Source organism: Trifolium pratense, linkage group LG2 (genome assembly GCF_020283565.1).
Source record: "Trifolium pratense cultivar HEN17-A07 linkage group LG2, ARS_RC_1.1, whole genome shotgun sequence".
NCBI lineage: Eukaryota > Viridiplantae > Streptophyta > Magnoliopsida > Fabales > Fabaceae > Trifolium > Trifolium pratense.
Genome location: NC_060060.1, coordinates 30,050,277 through 30,066,102, shown reverse-complemented (window position 1 = coordinate 30,066,102; position 15,826 = coordinate 30,050,277). Strand labels below are relative to the sequence as shown.

At 33.5% G+C, this 15,826-nt stretch overlaps 3 protein-coding genes across 5 annotated transcripts; 2 read left to right on the top strand and 1 right to left on the bottom strand.

Moving 5' to 3' along the window:
• The first annotated feature begins 485 nt into the window (after window positions 1-485).
• On the top strand, window positions 486-6,852 carry LOC123908456 (proline iminopeptidase). The gene is made up of 11 exons (XM_045959100.1): window positions 486-687; window positions 862-1,055; window positions 3,313-3,411; window positions 3,489-3,599; window positions 3,695-3,757; window positions 3,860-3,953; window positions 4,142-4,239; window positions 4,681-4,782; window positions 5,583-5,696; window positions 6,132-6,206; window positions 6,421-6,852. The coding sequence occupies exons 1-11, from the start codon at window positions 561-563 to the stop codon at window positions 6,523-6,525; spliced, it is 1,182 nt and encodes a 393-aa protein (XP_045815056.1). The 5' UTR covers window positions 486-560; the 3' UTR covers window positions 6,526-6,852.
• A 39-nt stretch (window positions 6,853-6,891) lies between these two features.
• On the bottom strand, window positions 6,892-10,444 carry LOC123908455 (uncharacterized protein DDB_G0286299). Of its 3 annotated transcripts, none has more exons than XM_045959099.1 (10): window positions 10,155-10,444; window positions 10,008-10,072; window positions 9,859-9,926; window positions 8,359-9,372; window positions 8,193-8,268; window positions 8,022-8,111; window positions 7,823-7,927; window positions 7,639-7,728; window positions 7,422-7,531; window positions 6,892-7,323 (listed from the first exon to the last, which is right to left on the bottom strand). In XM_045959099.1, the coding sequence occupies exons 1-10, from the start codon at window positions 10,312-10,314 to the stop codon at window positions 7,098-7,100; spliced, it is 2,004 nt and encodes a 667-aa protein (XP_045815055.1). In that variant the 5' UTR covers window positions 10,315-10,444; the 3' UTR covers window positions 6,892-7,097. The 3 variants fall into 3 exon arrangements, with proteins under 3 accessions (XP_045815055.1, XP_045815054.1, XP_045815053.1); XM_045959098.1 differs by having other exon boundaries at window positions 8,193-8,271; window positions 10,155-10,422; XM_045959097.1 differs by having other exon boundaries at window positions 8,022-8,268; window positions 10,155-10,424.
• Window positions 10,445-12,192: 1,748 nt separating this feature from the next.
• Window positions 12,193-14,877, top strand: LOC123909109 (squalene monooxygenase SE1-like). Its single transcript, XM_045959883.1, has 8 exons — window positions 12,193-12,438; window positions 12,522-12,633; window positions 12,900-13,074; window positions 13,199-13,367; window positions 13,678-13,896; window positions 13,970-14,245; window positions 14,325-14,603; window positions 14,767-14,877. The coding sequence occupies exons 1-8, from the start codon at window positions 12,193-12,195 to the stop codon at window positions 14,875-14,877; spliced, it is 1,587 nt and encodes a 528-aa protein (XP_045815839.1).
• Window positions 14,878-15,826: the final 949 nt, after the last annotated feature.

Genomic DNA, 15,826 nt, shown 5'->3' with positions numbered 1-15,826 from the left:
CAACAACATTAATTTAACACCATACTTCACACATTTACAGTCTCATAGACTTCTTATTTTTCAACATTTGTTTGCGAGTTAGCAGTAACACTTAACTACCACTTTTTTGTTTCCGTATTGATGTTATTAGTGTCATATTCACAAATTTTGTCATGATTAATCTATGTCGAATTAAAAGATATTTCCTCTGTCCCAAAATATAAATTAAAAAAAAAATACTCCATTGATTTTAAATTGAATAAATTTTTGGACACAAATTAAAAGATATTTCCTCTATCCCAAAATATAAATAAAAAATGGTCAACAAAAACAAATACATTCCATCTAAATTTTAAACTATATAAATACGATTTTTTTACTCAATTTTATTTATATTTAGAGATGGAGAAAGTAACGTGACATTCATCATTAAAAACAATAAGTTAAAAACAATAAATAAATAAAACAAGACAGTACAGTCATGTGATACCTACGTTGGCAGTGGCACTAACCAATCCAAAATGTTACCAACGACACGATCTCAAAATTTGTTTCATAATTTCATTTCATAAATAAAAAGAATGAAGTTGGGTTTCACTTTCAGTCCAAATTACTACTACACACTTCCACTCTCACCACCTTCCCTAATTTTCACTTCTCCCACAATTTCACAACTTCCATTCTCTCACTCTCAAACCACTTCTTCAGGTAACTTTCTCTTCTCTTTCCTTCTCCACCTTTCTTTATCATTCATTCAATCTGTTTCTTCTTCTGTATTGTTTTTTTTTTTTTTTTTTTTTCTCATGTGGGTTTTCTAAATTTTTATTTTTTTCATGTGGGTCTTCTAAATTTGTTGTGTTCTTTCTGTGATAATATATCCAGGTAGAAAAAGATTAGTTTTTTGTGTGCAAAATATTGAGTCAACACCTAGTGCTTTGATGGCTTCAGAAGAACAAGGAATTTCACAAGTTAACAGAAATTTTTACCCTCATATTGAACCCTATAGTACTGGTTTTTTGAAGGTTTCAGATCTTCATTCAATTTACTGGGAGCAATCAGGAAATCCAAATGGCCATGTGAGTAGTTATTGCTTGCCCTCATTAACTTAAATTTGCAAAATTTGTAGAGTGATTTGTTAATTAATTTAGTTGTGAAATTTGAAAGGATATCGAAATCTCCATCACATTGATTGATTCCTCCTAGACAATTTTAGGGATTAGATAAGAAAAAATGTGATTGAAGATTTTAAATTTAGGATCATTTTGAAATTTTGTTAATGTTCGGGATCAAATTGTCTGCTGCTTACAATTTCCGAGACTAAATTGGCGATGAACCATTTGAAATTTTTAATAACAAAGTTTTAAACATTTTGAAGTTTTTATTTATGGAGTAGGTTTATGTGTTTACATTGATTGACTATGAAGCACATAATTGTTAGAATTAGAGATACACAAATAGGAAAAGAGAAAGAGACGGCTAGGGTTTCAATAGAATACCAATAGCTTAACATTACAAAAAGGTTACTAGAGAATATATAATAAAACCTAATGGACTCTAAACTAACAGGCCCAATAACATAAACTATTATTTTATTATCTAACACCTACTCTCAAACTCATGATGTATCAACAAGAAGCATTATGAGTTTGTCAAACAAAATACGAAAATAAAATAAACTACCAAATAAAATAAACTTCTAACATCACCCCTCAAGCTAAAGCTTACTAAGCTTTAAGCTTGTTACAAATTAGCCCTGACAACAAATCAACCCAATTAAGATCACGATCAACTAAGAGCAGCCATTTACCATCAAAAAGGGGAGAACCAAATCAAATTAATCCAACATCCAATCCAATGCAGTCCAAGCTAACCAAAAACCAAATCAATCGAACAAATTCAAACTAAACCAATCATAAGAATCAATAGGGAGAAGTGCGATCAATCAGAAGAAGTGCAATAGGGAGAAGTGCAATGCAATCAGAAGAGAAGTGCAATAGGGAGAGAAGTGCAATGCAATCAGAAGAAGTGCAATAGGGGGAGAAGTGCAATACAATCAGAAAAGAAGTGCAATAGGGGGAGAAGTGCAATACAATCAGAAAAGAAGTCTAATAGGGGGAGAAGTGCAATGAAGAAGTGCAATGCAATCAGAAAAGAAGTGCAATAGGGGGAGAAGTGCAATGAAGAAGTGCAATACAATCAGAAGAAGTGCAATAGGGAGAAGTGCAATGCAATCAGAAGAACCAACAAAATTCAAATTGTGAGACTAACCAAACAACCAAATTGTGAGCACTATCATGACTCACCAAACAAATTCAAATGGAACCAAACCAACTAAATCAAATTGAACAGAAGGAAACCGAAACTAATTAACTAACCGACATAATAACCAAACCAATAACGACGGACTGAAAACCATAAGATTTGTTGACGAAATTGGGTCCACTAGGCACCCAGGAAGAAACATATTCATGTGAGTAGGGATAAGCAAACTAACGTCTCCAAGTGGGAAAAATAAATTTGCCTTCAAATTATACAGCTACTCGTCCATGGTGAGCAATCTGCAACCAATCTATACATAGCCTTTTTCAAACACCTTTCAATCCTACATCGTTCTCCTTTTTTTTTCTTTCTTTTTCTTCAATACAACCAAGCATCAAACGAATACAAAAAAAACATAGTCCCAAATTTTGGGAATTCGACGGCGGAAGCGACAAATGATTCATGGCGGATCGTACCATGCTCTAGATACCATGTTAGAATTAGAGATACACAAATAGGAAAAGAGAAAGAGACGGCTAGGGTTTCAATAGAATACCAATAGCTTAACATTACAAAAAGGTTACTAGAGAATATATAATAAAACCTAATGGACTCTAAACTAACAGGCCCAATAACATAAACTATTATTTTATTATCTAACAATAATAATCGGAGAAAATGGCATAATTCAATGTAATCATAAGTGTCAGTTTTGTGTTGGTGTCGGACACGGACACGGACGCATGTCTAACACCAGGATACGTCTAATCCGATGAGTGTTTGTGCTTCATAGTTGATTGATGAGGACTGAAATGTGAGGCACTTTTGTTTAGTGGTTCTATTTTGTGGATTGCTTATTGATGCTATTGAATGAACTATAATGTTGAATTGTTCCATTAAGCCTCTTGTAGAATTGAAGATAGTCAAATACTACACCATTTTGTTGAAATTGATATATGTGGTTCATTTGTGGTGGCTCATGTTTTTATGGTAGCTGATTTAAAAAACTGAAATATTCAATTTTTTGATCTAGTGATTATATGTATTTAACTTTGCTAAGTACTTTTCTGGCAGCCAGTTATCTTCCTTCATGGAGGCCCTGGAGGGGGAACTTCCCCGAATAATAGAAGATTTTTCGATCCCGAATTTTACCGAATCATTCTATTTGATCAGGTTAGTTTCGAAACTCAAGTGTGTTTCATGGATCAAAATTCCTTCTCTTGTGAATTTACATTTTTTCTCTTTATCAGCGAGGTGCAGGGAAAAGCACACCCCATGCTTGCTTAGAGCAAAACACCACATGGGACCTCATTGACGACATTGAAAAATTAAGAGAGCATTTGGAGATTCCAGAATGGCAGGTCATCTTTTACCTCTGGTTGTTTACCAATTACCAGTATACGTTTTGTGATTCTTACGTAACAGTATATGATTTTATGATCCATATAATATACAGGTATTTGGGGGGTCATGGGGAAGCACGCTTGCCCTTGCATACAGCCAAACTCACCCAGATAAGGTGTATAGATTTGTTTTGATTTTCATTGCCCTTATATAAAAAATGTGTTTAATTTTTCCATGCTATGTTCACTTTTTTAAATACTTAATAATTTTGTTACAGGTTACTGGCATAGTCCTCAGGGGTATCTTCCTTCTAAGGAAGAAAGAGATTGATTGGTTTTATGAAGGTGGTGCTGCTGCAATATTCCCTGATGGTATTAAACTATTCTTTTATTTGTTTGTTTAGTGAATTAAGTTTGAGTAATTGTCATGCATAATAAGCATTCCTTTTAAAATATGAAGTTGTTTTTGACTTGATATATAGAATAAGCCTGAAACTTTAGGTTATATAAGTTTCTATGCATGTGAGAACTAATAGTTTTTGCATTTTGTATCATGTAAGCCTGGGAGCCATTCAGAGATCTTATCCCAGAAAATGAGAGAGGATGCTTCCTTGATGCTTATAAGAAGAGATTAAACTCTGATGATATCGAAGTTCAGGTGATTGTTTTGTCTGGTTTCTGAACTTCTCTGGTTTTTCTTTAAATGTTGTTTTGGTTTCACGGCTATTGTTTCATCTTTTGGCCTGACCTATTCTAAGAACATAGTACATAGAGTTGAAGATAATTGAACTAGTTTTAAAGTCTATCCTTAACAATACCAATAGGTTTTCATATCTGAAATGACAAATAACAAGCTTCTATATGAGTTGTTACCTGACTGGATTATTAGAGTGCTTTTTCTTGTGTATATTGACAAGTTGAGTGCCATTTTAATTTTTACACGATGGATTTTTCTTTCGAAGGGGTTCAGGGAAGAATCTTTTTGTTAAATGTAAAAAGGATAGCTCTCGAGTTGTTCTTTAATCTTTTTTGTTTCCAGCATCTGAATCCTGCCAAAATATTTTTGTTGTTGTTTACTGACCTATATCTTCATACTTAGTATGCAGCCGCTAGAGCGTGGACCAAATGGGAAATGATGACCGCTCATCTTCTTCCAAATGAAGATAACATCAAAAAAGGAGATGACGACTACTTTTCACTGGTAAGTTCATCAAGTGAGGAATAACATGGATTTTGGTTCATAAAAAAGCTGTGGTAGATCTTTCTTAAAATTCTGTGATAGAGCCCTTCTCTATTTCTACTGATTTCCCTATATGTACTCTTGAAAATGGTATGGTGTTGCTCGTAAGACTTTGCAATTTGAATGCAATTCTTATAAAATAATAAATATTTTTTAGTGTTCTGACAATTGTAAGTGCACAGATCTTAACAGATTTCTAATACATATGTAGTGAACAATGGTTTTTTATGTGTGGGCTTGAATTATGCCTAGTTTGTCAAAACCTTTTCTCCCCTATAAAGAAACAGTTAACATTCTATGTTCTCACTAGGTTGACACTAAATAGCAGTGGTGACAACTGACAACTGCAGATTATTTTTCTCTTAAATGAAACCGGGATTTGTACCCTAAGTCATACACATTACACTTCTTTCTACATCTTAATGCTTAACTGTTAAGAGCCCCTTGCATTTTTAGCTATAAGTTCAAACATTTGAATTAGCTTCCCATGAAAAGCCATAAGCTATTGAGTTGAGATAAGTTCATTTAATAAACTCCTCATTTTGGTCATACAAGCTTATAAGCTAGTCAAATATGCTTTAAATTAACTTACTGGTGTTGCCAAACAAAGCCGCAATATAAGTGGAAATTTTTTCTTCCTTTTAAAAAAAGTCTGCAATTTGTTCCCTTCATAATTTATAATTGAGATTCTTTAACTTGCATGTTGACTTAAGAGTGATGTCAAATGATATTTACTCCCTTCGTATTTGTTTTTCTATCAGGCATTTGCAAGGATTGAAAACCACTATTTTACCAACAAGGGATTTTTCCCTGCCGACTCATTCTTGTTAGACAATGTTGATAAAATAAGGCATATCAACACCACAATCGTGCAGGTAAATCACCTTTTGCTGCATCATATTCCTTCACAATTTGTTAGGACCTCAAATGAGAGTGTAGGCCCAAATAGTTAATTGGATAGTTAGTTGCACAAATCCATTAAGTGGAGAGTGATATTATCAAAATATAAGGAGAGGTAAATAATGACGTGGCAGTGAGTGTGAGGAAATGATGTGATCAGGTTTGTTATAAGAATAAGAAGGAGAATGAGAGAGAAGGAGGAAATGATGTGATCAGGTTTGTTATTCAGTATCTTCTCAGTTTAGGAACTGAAAGGTTTTGGTAGAGAGAGAATTATCTCTTCTCTGAGGAGCTTAGCTCTGGGATGTAATATTTTCCTTTTAATCATTAATTATACTTTTCTATTTTCTCTAAAATTTGGGTTCCTGACACAATTCAATCTCTTATGATCTTCATTCTTGACTTTATAGGGAAGATACGATGTTTGCTGCCCTATGATGTCAGCCTGGGATCTTCATAAAGCTTGGCCAGAGGCAGATTTTAGGGTAAGAAGAGAGTGTTGCTTTTGGTCATTGGACTCGCTTACATTCACAATATTGTTCTGCATGCTATGATAATTATCTATGAAGTTTCTGGATAGGGATTTTAATGTCACATTCTATAGTGAAGCATGTCTTTTATCTTCTTATCAAGAAGAAAGTTTCCACTTTATCTTGTGCAAAACTTGGTCAAGTTACTGAATCATACTATGAAACACAGGTGGTTTCCGATGCAGGACATTCTGCCAACGAACCGGGCATATCCGCTGAACTTGTGGCTGCAAATGAGAAATTAAAAAACATATTAAAGAATAAAGGGGACTAAAGTGAGTGGACAGCCAAATTAAACAGAAGATGCAGTTGGAGACTAATCAGATTCATCCAAAGCCAGCTTGTTTGTCTGCAATGAAATAAATTACAAGTGTCCATGTATTTGCAAAAATCATTTTTGTCAGACTCATAATAGCAATGCACAAAAATTTGAATGCTTGTGAAATCAACTTGTTGAGAAATTTTTGATGTTTTGGATCAATTGAAAAAATTGTGCTGGTGGTTTGGATCATTTGAAAACTTGTTGAGAAATCAACTAAGCTAAAAAATGCCTCTTTGATTGAAATATGCCTTGGTAATAAAGTTACATATTTTTTTTGCACATTTACAGATCTTGTTATTATCATTACAAATATTGTGCTAGTGGTTTCAATCAATGCCTCTTTGTATATGAATTAAATCAAATCTTGCACAAATCAAAACTCTAGCTGATATAGGGTAGCAGCACAAAAGATTCCATCTATCTCTATAGTAAGGTTACAACAACACATGTTTTTTCTACAATTTAACAAAGCCACTCAACATAATTCAATGATGATTTTGAACAAATATCAATCCTTCACCAAACTATATATGAGAGCCTCTGGTGATGCAGCTCTTGGGCACATGGAGACTATGAAACTTTGGTTCCTTTGGGACAGTCAAAGTTCTCTTTCCTTGTGAGCAAGATGCATCATTTTTACGCGGCTTTGCTGTTTCCTTTGGTTTTACAATTTCTGGTGTCTTTTCAACAATGACAACCGGTTTACAAGCCGATGCAAGAACTACTTTTTCTTTCTTCCTTGACAAAACACTGCAAGATACACTTGTATTATTATTTCCAAAACCAAATACCATTATTATAATAGATTGAGGCTTTATTCTCAAATTCCCAACTGATTTATTACTTACCTTAGAGGCCTCACAACATTAAGTTTAGGACCAGGATTTCTGTTAGGTGTTTTGGCAGATAATTTATGTTGCACTTTGCTGTTGGAGTTGTTGTCACTATGAATGTTTCCCTACATAACATTTTGAGACTGTTTCAGCCATTGTCTAAAAACACAGATTAAGCAGTAATTCAGGTGCTTAGCAGTAAGCAGGATCTTATGTGCATGCATTAACTTACAGTTTGATTTTGTTGTGTTGTTCGGTGTGATTTTTCGCTGCAACTGCTATACTTGTCTTGATCACTTTGCGCTGTACACGTTTCCTTTTTCTGAAAGGAAGAGAAAAGAAAAAGCAAATTTTAGATATACAGTGGCAAATAACGAGCGGTAGATTGAGTTCACATTGAAAACTTAATCGTTTACATTATTATTTTTCCTTATTGCCGCCTTGCCATCTTTAGCAGTGGCTTCTTTCAAGGGTGCTGTGATTTTTTTCTCCAAGTTTGCTTCTTTGAGAATTCCCCTTTCCTGCAGCATAAAGAAATAGCATAAATCACACAATGGATTATTGTAACTTATTTATAAACTAAATAAACCAACAAAGAACAAAATTCTTACTTACATCAGTTCTGAACTTAAAAGGCTTAGGATTGGTAGGCTTTAACTTTCTATATTTAATAACTTGAGAATCAGTTGTGGTCAATGCAGATTTCTGTTTCAATGTCATAAAGATTAAAATCAATTCATTGAATTGAAATAAGTGGGACTGAACTAACATCAATGAGATTCTAACCTTATGAATTTTTTTATCCTCTTGCTTGCTTCCAAGAATGGCCTTTTTGGAACCATCGCTGTTTATACTCATTGATCTGCTGCCACAAAAAATTCAATGATTACTTGAAGTTTAAGACACATAAAGGGCCAGAGAAAAATACATTTTGAGATAAATCATTACTTACATATTCTCACTAGGGACTGAAGAGTTTTCCTTGTCATCATTCTCATTAAGGTCAATCTCATTTTCTTTATCATCATAAACCATAGAATTTTCTCCAACCTTTCTCTTTTTGGCTTTAAGAAATTTTCCCTTGTCTGAGACTGTGATCCTTTTCTCTTCATTTTCACTCTCTTCAAAAGTTGTCTTCTCTTCTTCGCTCGAACATGACCGCGAGGTAATATCATCTCTAGAAGCTTTTTCACTCTCTTGAATGGTTTTCTTCTCTTCGTTGTTCGAACTTGACAGCGAAGTAATATCATCTCTAGAAGCTTCTGACAGAACTAGAACTGAACTCTCTCCTCTTTCTAGAGAGTCAATAGACTTTTCTTCTGACAGCGAAGTAATATCATCACTAGAGTCACTTTCATGCTGCACAGGAACCTTATGTTTCTGCATAGCTTTCATTTTCTTCTCTTTTAGACATCTAACATCCTTAGTTTCTGGTTTCTTTCGATTACTAGAATACAACGAATCAAAAACGCGGCTTTTAACCTCTCGTCCCTTGAATTGCTTCTTTTTAGAGGAATCCACAGGCAATGAGTTGTTACATCCTTCTCCATTCTTCTTCACTCCATTGAATTCAAGCTTCTTCATTGCAGAACACAATGCTTTCATGGACGATTTCAATTCTACAGAATTCTTGATCCCAATCACCTTCTTCGGTGAGTTAAAATTCAATGTCTTGGCCAGTACTCTACTCTTAGCCTTAGGCACAACAACGGTCAATGATTTCTTGTTCTGAACACTTCTAAACTGTTCCAAATTAGAAACCTTCTTTTGATTCCTTGGAGTTGTCAAAGCCTTTGCCACTGATGATGATTGCTTCACCTTGGCATTTGGGGTTGCAGAAACCTTAGAAAGAGGTTTAACAACTTTCACATTATTGTCAGTCACCTTGTGTGACAAGGAGGAAATGAAAGCCATTCTTGACATCCTTGGCTTTGCAGGAGCTGTATTAGGAGACTTCAAATTTGAACTGAAAATCAACAACATTTAGAAACCGCGTTACTTTAAAAGCTCTACTACACAAGATTTTAAAGTTCAATCACATCATGATTCTTGATATTGTAGAGAACCGCAGTTAAATATGCGTTACGGTTTCAAAGACACTAAAAACCTTGATGTGTTTATGGCTAGGATTCTGCTTGTATTAACTTATTTGAACTAATGTTAGTATAAATTCATTCATCAATTTCCGTGTTTTCTTTCCTCTCTCTTTTCTTCCCATCCAACCAAACACACGCGATAACTTGTCAAAAAATGTTATGATTTTTCCACCAGCTTTATTTTTAGCTTATTTCCATAAACTCTTCAGAATAGCTTATATGAAAATAATTTCACTTTATTTTATCTTTTGTTACTACTTACTAGTATAAAAATAGCTTATACCTAAACACTTATGCTATAAGAGCTTAATTAAGTTGTTTATCCAAACATGACCTAGGTTGAAAAATTTGGCTACCTTGCTTCTCTTTGTCTTCTATTCATTGCTTTTCTGAGACGAACATTGGGACTTCTAGCTGCCATAACCTGAAAATCAAACACAAATATGAGAAACTCTTACACATTACTATTTTTATTCAAATCAAAATCAATTAAACTAGAACAAACCCGAAGAACAAAATCCTTGTAAATTGCTTCAGAATCCAATTCTTCTTCATGTTTTTGGTCACATCCTGAGAATTAATTAAGTTTCTTCAATTAGCAACAAAATAAAAAAGTGAAGCTGAAAATGAGAGTTCAAAAAATGAAACTTACCGAAGCGTGCGCAGAACCAGTGACGATCATCGTCAAGGCGGCGTTTATCAGGTGCGGTGAGGTCGACGAACTTAGGTGCTTGAATCTTCTCATAGAAATCATCATCAATTATTTCTATTTCCTCTTCTTCAATAATTGGCAAGAATCCATTTTCCGCCATAGCTTTGTTAACAAAAGCGTTACAGTTACAGTGACACTGTGTTTTGTTTAGTTTTTTTTAGCAACGTTGTTGGTCTGTTGTAATAACATAAGTCATAGGATTCTTCGGTGTTTTAAATTCTCGTGTAACTAGCCGTTACGATTCCGACAGGCTGGTAAGAGAAGAAAAGAAACGGTATGGAAGGGGTACTTTTGTCATTTTCTTACTCCTTAGTTAGTTACTCTTGCAATTGGGTTTGGATTGGATTCAGCCCGAGCCTAAAGCCTACTCACACTTCAATATTGGGCCAAAGCCCGTTCTTTTGCAAAGCTAGATGTATAGAGACACTTTTCAACAACGGTAAAACATGTGTTTATATTTGATTCTATTTCACGTGAATTAATTCCGACTAAAATTGAGTTGAATGTAAAATAATTTTTATTTGAATACATTCATATGAAAATGAGTTCAATAATGAATATGAGTATAAAAATTAATTCTAAAATTCGAAGCTATAATTTCTAACTTCAAGTAGAATCAATTATGAAAGTAAAATAACTCACTTGGGGTTGGTTTAGTGATGTTGGCTTGGGTCCTTGGAGTATGCTCTTCTCAAGGTCTTAGGTTCGATTCCCCCTGGTGTCAATTTCGGTGGGCTAAGTCCATACAGAGCCAAAAAAACTCTGGCTTTAAATGGGGCCCTCGCAAGTGGGTTTTGGGATTGATCCCCTTGAATTAGTCGGTCCTAAGGTCGGATACCAAGTTTTCGAAAAAAAAAAGAAAAAAAATTATGAAAGTAAAATCAATTCTACTGAAACCAAACCAGGGAGGGAGAAATTTTTTTTGGTAGTGGGGGCATTACATATCTCTTTCAATTGTGGTCATGTGTATAATATTAAAAAAAAATTATAGTCATTTTTTTTTTTTTGCATAAACTAGGTATCATGTGTGCGCAACTGCTCCTAAGAGTTTTAACGTTGTTGTATGTCAAAGTCAGAGATCGAATCCAAACATCTTGGTTAAGCTTGAAAAAACATGTGTCATATCATCTAAGCGCTACAATATATGAAAAATGTTCAGTATTAAATTAACTAATTAAAGACACATATGAAGAGTTCTCGTGAGCATAGTTCGGTTGGTTGGAACATTGCATGTAAAATATAGGGATGAGGTTCAAATCCCGATACTCCCACTATTTCACCTTAAAGAGTGAAATTCTAGCCACCAAATTTTTTAAAAAAAATACACATATAACGATCAAAATGACTAATAAAAGATGCATTTTTTAATACATTTATTTAAAGGCTATTATAACAATTTCTCACACATCTGAAAAAAAAATCAAAATCCTTTCAAAAAAAAATCAAAATATAATGGAAACATACCCTTAAAGCTAAGTGTGGGCACATACCCTTAAAGCTAAGTCCGTCCCTTAACAAACATGTCAAAATTAATTTTGACGCTCTAGAATTGAAACCAAACATACGCTTTGGAACCTAAAATTAGAGTAGGATGTTTTTTTAGTTTTGGGAGGGACAAAAATAGTTTATACATCAACCAACATTTAGGAGGTGTATGCAAAACAAACGGCATGACAGCAAACTATCATTGCCACAAATTAATCCAAACACACGGGACTTGACAAAGAAATGAAACCGAATTAAATAAAAAATGCAATATCGGTGAAATTTTTGGTTAGTTACTTAATTAAATGTTCAACTTATTTCAAGTATAAGAATTAAGAAATGAAAGAAGATCTAGTCTCATTTCTAAGCTCACGCATATTATTACTAGGGAGAAAAACATGCACTAAACTAGGCCATCAACTTTTCATTGTGCAATCTTTATTAATTCCTTTACTACTTGTCAAATTTCAGATTAACTAATAATCTTTTGGAAATGGTTTATCTATATATTCTTATAGGAATTATACTTATAGCTTATTGTAGTTTATTGTTTGTTTTTGTTGTGTATGGTTCTACATCAAAGAAAAAGACAACAGGTTTAGAAATTAATGATTGTGTTAATATTAGTAGTGCAACAAAAAATGAAAAACTATTTCCTCAAGAAACCTCTGAAAGTATAGACATCATCATTGTAGGAGCTGGTGTTGCTGGTTCAGCCCTTGCTTACACACTCGGAAAGGTATCAAATAAACGGCTTTTCTTGATCGATACTACATTGTCAAACTCATACAACTGACTCATTGATGTACATTTTTGTTTCAGGATGGAAGAAGAGTGCACGTTATTGAGAGAGATTTAAGTGAACCTGACAGAATTGTCGGTGAATTGCTACAACCCGGAGGTTATTTAAAATTAGTTGAATTAGGTCTTGAAGGTAACTAAGCAAGAAACATGTCAAATGTAACGTACCATTTTTTTCTTTGTCTTAACTCTTTCTTATTAAGAAAAATGAAAGTCATAATAATTTGAAATTCGACTGAAAAATAAGTAAAGTATAACACATAACATGCACGTGTGCACACAATTAGAAATTAGATCATGAAAAATTGTAACAATTGAAGTAGCTAATCTTAGGTATATGATTTGTGCCTCGAAATCAAATTTGGGTTCTTAATAGATGAATATTGTGAGTTGTTGCAGATTGTGTAGAAGAAATTGATGCTCAAAAAGTCTTTGGCTATGCTCTTTATAAAGATGGAAAAAATACCAAACTTTCTTATCCCTTGAAAAAATATAATGTTGATATTTCTGGAAGAAGCTTTCACAATGGTCGTTTCATACAAAGAATGCGAGAGAAGGCTTCATCTCTTTCAAAGTACCAATTTATAAAACTATTTTTCATTTTTAGGAAAAAAATGTTTGATATAATAATTGTTTAATTATGGAACTCAAACTTTATATGTACTCAAATTTTATAGTATGATCTTAATTTTGAGCAGTGTAAGATTAGAACAAGGTACTGTCACATCTTTAATAGAAGAAAAAGGAACCATCAAAGGGGTATACTACAAAACCAAAAGTGGATTAGAGATCAAAGCAAATGCTCCACTTACCATAGTATGTGATGGTTGTTTTTCCAACTTAAGACGTTCTCTTTGCAACTCAAAGGTACTCATTTATTTTGTTGTATTTTATACCTTTTTGTTGATTTATTTGTCATATGTTTCAATGAAGGTTAAATCAATTGAACCGTTCTCGTGACTCGTGAGTATAGTTCAGTTGGTAGGGATGTTGTATGTAATATGCAGGGACTCGGGTTCGAACTCTGATACTCCCACTTATTCACTTTCAAAAGTGAATAGTCACTAGACTACTTAAAAAAAATATGAATTGAACCATAAATACGAGGTTCCATTAGTTTGATCTCTAGTTCGATTTTTCGAACATTGTCTTAATAGATATATAAATATTTCTACAGGTTGATGTACCATCTCATTTTATTGGTTTCATATTAGAGAAATGTGATCTTCCATATGCAAACCATGGACATGTTATCTTAGGTGATCCTTCTTCCATTTTGTTCTATCCAATCAGTAGCACTGAGATTCGATGTTTAGTTGATGTACCTGCTACAATCTTACCTTCTATTGGTAATGGCGACATGACACGTTATCTCAAAACAGTGGTAACACCCCAGGTATAAATAATTATAAAATAATCATCAGTGTCACTATAATTAATAATAATATATAAAATTAATTATGTGTCAGATTCCACCGGAGCTACGACGTTCTTTTGTCGAAGCAATTGATAAAGGAAACATAAGAAGCATGCCAAATAAAAGCATGACAACATGTCCATATCCTAAACCAGGTGCTCTTCTAATAGGAGATGCTTTGAATATGCGCCACCCTTTAACCGGAGGAGGAATGACCGTGGCTTTGTCTGATATTGTTTTGCTAAGGGATCTTCTTAGACCTCTACATGATTTACATCATGCTTCAGCACATTGCAAATATCTTGAATCATTTTACATTTTGCGCAAGGTAAAATTTATACAAATACGTAAATACAAGGTTTAATCGTACTTTTGTCTTCTAAATATCGTAATTCTTGTGTATGCAGCCAGCAGCATCTACAATAAACGCATTAGCTGGTGCATTGTACAAGGTGTTTTGTGTATCCACTGATTCATCTAGTAAAGAAATGAGACAAGCATGTTTTGGTTATTTGAGCCTTGGAGGAGTTTTTTCAAATGGACCAATAGCTCTACTCTCTGGCCTTAATCCTCGTCCGTTAATTTTGCTTCTTCATTTCTTTGGCGTAGCTATATATGGGGTTGCTCGCTTACTCTCACCATTTCCTTCTCCTAGACGGATTTGGATTGGAGTTAGATTGATTTTGGTGAGACTATTATTTCATTACTAACACATTATTTGGTACTTAAGAATACTAATCTTTTCTGTTACTACATTACATTTACAATTAATTCATTAAGTATGAAAAATTGTTGGTGAATAAAATGTATGATTTTGAATTATGTCTTTTATATCTCTTGACATTTCAGGGTGCATTAGGTATCATTGTTCCAATTATCAAGGCTGAAGGAGTTAGACAAATGTTCTTCCCATTCACTATGCCCCGATACTACAAAACACCTCCTACAAAGTTTTCATAATTCAAGAAGGAAATAGATTTAGATAAACAATTTTATTAGAGTTTTAACTCAATAGCTTTAAGTTGTGTAAAAAAAAAACTCAATAGCTTAAGCTCGTATATTTAATAAGCTATTTACGTTTCGATGTGTACACTAAAAAATATGTCATTATATATGTAATGATAAATTAAGATTGATTCAAAAAGATAAAAAAAAATTATAAAAGAAAAAGTGGAATACTTTTAAAAAATAAATATAAAAAAAAGAAAGAAAGAAAAAACCGTATAAACTCTCTACTATTAGACCACATCACCGTTTCTATCGTTAATGACAATGGATCTACTCCCTAATGACAATGGATCTACATCCCTAACAACACCCATTTTTGTCAAGACATCTGCACAAATATTACCCTCAAGAAGAATATGTTTAATAACCACCTCCCCAGGGACGGAGTTAAGAAGGGTGCTATGTGGGCCTATGCCCCCACTTTGATGTGGATTTTTTTTTTTATATACTACTACTATACATATATTCCATTATATAAGAAATAAATTAGTAAATAAATTTATAGCAGTTCACACTCAGGCCAACACTCACTTGATCAGAAACTTACTTAGTGGCCCACATCCACAAATTCAACTCTTATATTTACCTTTTTCTCATGTCTTCTTCTACTGACCAGTGACAACACGCCATTTTGCCACCGTCAAAACTTCTCTGTTCAGCATCTTACACTCCCCTGTTCAACATTCCTCCATTTTTTCTTCTCTTTCTCCATTGTTAGATCTTCTAAGAGATAAACCCTTTATTTTTTTCTTTTTTATTTAACTAATTCTTTAAGCTTAATTCTTATGCATTCATTACTTGTTTTATTATTGTAATCAAAACTGAACATATATTATGATATATTTTTATGCTTTCGAAAATGAAAATTGGTATTTAAAATACGACAATTGGTTGGAATATA